The sequence below is a fragment of the Propithecus coquereli genome, unplaced genomic scaffold (genome assembly GCF_000956105.1).
Source record: "Propithecus coquereli isolate 6110/MARCELLA unplaced genomic scaffold, Pcoq_1.0 Scaffold137, whole genome shotgun sequence".
Classification (NCBI taxonomy): Eukaryota; Metazoa; Chordata; class Mammalia; order Primates; family Indriidae; genus Propithecus; species Propithecus coquereli.
Window position 1 is genome coordinate 1,508,639 of NW_012137969.1, and position 5,554 is coordinate 1,514,192.

At 41.4% G+C, this 5,554-nt stretch overlaps 1 protein-coding gene across 1 annotated transcript in view; it reads left to right on the forward strand.

Moving 5' to 3' along the window:
* KPNA7 (karyopherin alpha 7 (importin alpha 8)) overlaps window positions 1-2,709 on the forward strand; it is a 22,967-nt gene extending 20,258 nt beyond the window's left edge. The window contains exons 9-10 of the mRNA XM_012638894.1: window positions 37-183; window positions 2,584-2,709. Coding sequence (XP_012494348.1) covers window positions 37-183; window positions 2,584-2,709 — 273 coding nt within the window. The remainder of the gene's footprint in view (window positions 1-36; window positions 184-2,583) is intronic.
* The last annotated feature ends 2,845 nt before the right edge of the window (window positions 2,710-5,554 follow it).

Below are 5,554 nucleotides of genomic sequence, written 5' to 3' on the forward strand. Positions count from 1 at the left end.
GTCGGGGGTCTCATGTTCTCTTGAACTTGCTCACAGGCAGCAGAGAAACTATCTGAGAAGGAAAACCTGTGTCTTCTGATAGAAGAACTCGGTGGGATTGATAGAATTGAGGCTTTACAACTTCACGAGAACCATCAGATTGGCCAGACTGCCTTAAATATCATCGAGAAACACTTTGGTGAGGTAAGTGACTTCAGAGCGTGGAGTGCCTGTGTGTCCTGGTGGGCTGCCTCAGTGGATGATCACCCTTCGGGGCCTGTCTAGGGGTCAGACGTGCCCCTCAGCTCCGAGGGGCTCCCCTATCCATGCTGTATGGGCAGCCTTTGAGCATTAGCTTCTGGGCACCAGGGAGCTGTTCTAGTCCCATGGGAGCTTGTCCTGCTGCCTCTGGCTTAAAACTCCACTTTACTGGCCTCCTTTTTTGTGAGGGGTTTGGGGAGGAAGAGGGTATGATACTAAAGTGATTTCTTGCTCAAGAACACAAACAGCAAAGACAGCAGGTCCAGCTTTTGTAAAAACCATTTTGCTACTTACTGAATTTTGTCTCTTTCCAGAATATAGTGTTTAGGAATGAAGTGTATAAAAAACTTCTCTAAGATTTCTGCAGGAGCAGGAAATCATGATCAGATAGCATTAGACTTTTTTTTTGAGACGGGGTCTCACTCTGTCGCTCGGGCTGGAGTGCAGTGATGTGATCGTTACTCACTGAAGCCTTGAACTCCTGGACTCAAGTGATCCTTCTGCCTCAGCCTCCCAAGTAACTGGGACTACATGGCCACATCACCACACCTGGCTAATTTTTCTATTTTTCTTCTTTTTTTTTTAGAGATGGGGTCTTACTATGTTGCCCAGGCTGGTCTGGAGCTCCTGCCCTCAAGTGATCCTCTTGCCTTGGCCTCCCAGAGTGCTAGAATTACAGGCATGAGCCACCACTCCTGGCCCATATTAGGCATTTTCTAAAACTTTTTTTGTGGTAAAATATACATAATATAAAATTTACCACTTTAGCCATTTAAGTATAAATAGTTCAGCGGTGTGAAGTACGTTGACGTTGCTGTGCAGTCATTACTGTCATCCATCTCCAGAACATTTTCATCCTCCCAAATAAAACTCTGTACTAACTCCCCATCACCCCTTCCCTTCAGCCCTTGTAACCACCATTCTACCTTCTGTCTCTATGACTTTGACGACTCTAGGGACCTCGTGAGTGAAATCACACAGTATTTGTCCTTTCGTGATCGACATATATCCACTTAGCTTGTCTTCAAGGTTCATCCATGTTGTAGCATGTGTCAGAACTTCATTCCTTTTTAAGGCTGAATAATATTCCATTGAATGCATAGACCACATTTTGTTTCTCCATTCATCCAGCCATAGACACCTGGGTTGCTTCTGCCATTTGGCTATTGTGAATAATGTTGCGATGAACATGTGTGTACAAATGTCTGTTAGAGTCCCTGCTTCCAATTCTTTTGAGTATATACCCAGAAGTAGAATTGCTGGATCACATGGTAATTCTATTTTTAATTTTTGAAGAACCCGCTGTACTGTTTTCCATAGCGGACGCACCATTTTGCATTCCCACCAACAGTGTATGAGGGTTCCAGTTTCTCCACAGTCTTGCCAACACATGTTTTTCTGTTTTTTCGATAATAGCCATCCTCATGGGTATGAAGTGGTATCTCGTTGTGGCTTTAATTTGCATTTGCATTACACTTTTCATATGAGGAAGGCAAGTTCACAGTTATTAAATGGCCAGCTAAATACGGAGTTAGGAGCCTGCAGAGTGAGTGACACTTCTGTTAGATGTCAAACTTGAATTATCAGCAAAATCCAGGACTATATGGTCAATATGACCAGCCTGGTGGTTGTGGCTAACTGGAGGCAGCTAATCTTGATTTGGGAATAAGAAAATGTTCTCCAAAGCAGAGAAGACACAGAACAATGAATATTTTCTGGGTTAACAGTTCTTTGAAAACCTCATAAACAGGAGACTCATGCCTTAACAGGGGTTAGATCCCTGGGTCTTGTCCAAGAGCTCCAGGTTAAAGACTTTTCTGATCTAGAAGTAACAGCTATACCCATTGCATTGTTACTCATTGTAAGGATCGTGTTCTATGTATATCAAAGCCGCATTTAAAAATAAGGCAGTCACAAAAGGACAAATATTGTATGATTCCATTTACATGTGGTACCCAGAATAGCTGAACTCAAACAGAAAAAGTAGAATGGTGGTTGCCAGGCTCTGGGGAATGGGGAGTTATTGTTTAATAGGTATAGTTTCAGTTTTGTAAGATGAAAAAGTTCTAGAGATGGATGGTGGTGATAGTTGCACAATACTGTACTTAATGTACTGAAATGCCTGCTGACATGTGGTTAAGATGGTAGATTTTGTTATGTATATTTTACATAACATTTAAGGTCCATTCTGAGAAATATTTCAATGCTCCTTTCAGTCTCCTCTGAGAGAGTCTCAAGGCTGACTTAAAGCAAATTCTAACCCATAGACGATGTTAAGGAGTCGGATGTGCAGCAATAACACACTGGGAGCCTGGAGGTATAACAGTCTGTTCTCCCCCAAAGGAAGAAGATGAGGGCATAATTTTACTAGACCAACTCCTGGACCAAGATAATGAATTCAGAAATGCATCACAAAAAACTAGCAAAGCTCCACGACTTCTACACCAACCACCAAACACTCAAGGATAACTTCCTGAGCACTCCTATATCTTAGTGTGTCACAAATGTAAAGCTTTTAAAACTTAATAAAATGTTCAACACTTTCACCTTTCTCTATCTAAAATTCAGTTAAACCACTTGCATCTCAAAACCATGTGGAAATTCATCTCTTAGGAACATTCGGCTTAGTGATTACCTTGGAAGATCTTAAAGTAAGAACTTCAAAACAGAGTAGAGGGGTCTGTAGCCATCTGGACAAACTTTGACTTGTAGATACAGTATCACTGGTTCTCGGTACCCCAGGGACAGTGTGATGGCTTGGCTTTCTTTCCTCTGGCAATTAGTATAGTGACACTATGACAAAGATCTAAGGTGATGATCTTTCCTAGAAACTCAAAATCTCTCTTCCTTCTTAGATCAAGTGTGATTTTTTTTTTTTTTAATTTAAGCAGCCATCTATGGTTTAGGGCAGTGGTTCTCAAGCTTGAGTGTGAACCTGAATTCCTGGAGGGCTTGTTGGACCCCACCCCCAGAAGTGCTGATTCAGCAGGTTTAGAGAAGAGCCTGAGAACTTACATTTCTAAGGAGTTCCCAGGTGACACTGATGCTGCTGATCCAGGGACCACTCTTTGAAAGCTACTAGTCTAGGCAGTGGTCAGAAAACTATGCCCTGCGGGCCAAAGTTGGCCCACTGCCTATTTTGTAAATAAAGTTTTATTGGAACACAGCCATGACAATTTTTTTATATAATTCTAGATCATAATTTCATGCTACAGTGACAGAACTGAGTCGACAGAGACCAGATGGCCTTTGAGGCTGCTGAAAATATTTATTCTCTGGTTATTTACAAAAAATGTTTGCTGGCCCCTGGTATCTGGAGGTAATCCACCAATGTCCCTCCCTTCCCTGCCAGTTACTTAGGTGTTTCACTTTTTAGAAAGAGCTTTATCATTTGCACACAAAATGTAGGTAGTTAAAGAGCTAAATTACTCTGTTCAGATGTGATCATGAAGGATTCACTGGTTTGTGGCTTAATCTATGCCCTGAGTTCTCTCCAGTTGTCTGTGATAGAGGCAGGAGTGCAGACGAGATCACAAAAGATAATCATGTTGAGAAAGCTCACCTCTGCTACTTTAAGCAGGCCAGAGGAGGGGGAAGGACTTTTGAAATATTCAAAGTAAGATCTGCCACCTAACTAATAAAGCAATGGCAAGATAGTTGGAAATCTGGTCTTCCCTCTGAAGGGGAAGGACTGTCAAACAGAACAGAAGCACTTAACCTCTTATTCCTAGTTTTGGATCAGAGCAACATTCATTCCCACTTAGTATTTCTGGAAGTTATTTCTCCAGCTTGAAATAATATACTTATCAACTTCAGACCGTCTTTTGATATTTTTTAATGCCTAGCGAAGTTAGTTTATATACCCTTATCCTCATCCCATCCCTATCATGTTTAACAGGTATACCATGTTTGGATCTCTTATTGGTCACCTTTGTACATTTAAACAATATACTTGTCTCCCTACGTTTCTTGCTCTATCAACTTCAGTTAGTATTTTACTTCATCTTGATGGTAGATCAATTGCAAAAATGGCCCCAGTTCTCCATCCCTCCTCATAGCCATGCTCTTTGCAATGTGACTTTATAGTTCCCCCACACCCCCAGCTCATCAAGAGGTGAAGTCTGTTTTCCTATCCCTTGAAGCTGGTCTTGGCTATGAACTTGCTTTGGCCAGTAGAATGTGGCTAACGTGGTATTGGATTCGTTCCAAGCCTAAGCCTCAAGGGTCTCGTGGGCTGCTGCTCTCTGAGCTCTGCCACCGCCACTGCACAAGCTGAAGCTGGCCTGCTGGGGCACGAGACACCATCCTAGACCAGCCGACAGCCAGCCAACCCCCAGACAAGTTTGAGCCCCACCAGCATCAGCAGAGCTGCCTCTGACACACAGATGCATGAAGGAGCCCAAATGAAGTGACAATGATCTAGTCGACTCACATACTTGTGAGCAATAATAAAGGCTGACTTTAAGCCTCTGGGTTTTAGAATTATTCAATAGTGATTGACTAATAATTAACTATTCAGCATCCTGCCTCTCTACCTTTCTTCATCCCTGCTTCTCTCAGATGCTATTTTACTTGACTTTCATATTGTCACAGATAACTTACAATCTGCTGTAGACCTCAACAAGGCTCTGGGCTCTTCAGATATATTCAAGTTGGAAAAACAAAACAAAACAAAACCCAGCATTTACATAGTTATAATGTAACTGCCTGATACTAGATCTATTAGTACCTCTAGGATTAAACTTCCTTCTCTCTGGGTCCAGTGGTATGACTTTGGAGTGGGTTGAAAGAAAATGTTCCCAGTTTGAAGGTTAAAGGTCCCCCAGTGGCTTAAATCATGTAACTTTTTTAACATTTTATATTTGGACCATGATATTCTTATATAACTTTGTTTGCATAATTTAAGTGAACTTTGATGCAACTTACATAATACCATGCAGAGCTATAGACTTCAAAGGAGAGGAAGAGCCACGCCTGCCTCTTCCCACTTCCAGTCCACGTTGCCTGTCCCTAGAGGCCAGAACTTTCTATTTAGATCAATTTCTTCTAGTACTCACTTTCATAATTCTAAACATGCTTATGATGCATTTAAAGATTTTCAAATTTGCAGAAGAGATACATTTTTATACCACCTCCCGTATCCCATAGATATCCCATAGATATCTAATTTTTGTTAGCTTGACGTCAGGTTTTTTATCACGATTATGTAAATTCTATGCAGAACTATGTTTTCCTTAGAATTAATACACATCTTTACCTATACGCTTTGCTTTCCTTGGACTTAACTCATGCCAAATTCTCTGCTACAAGTGTA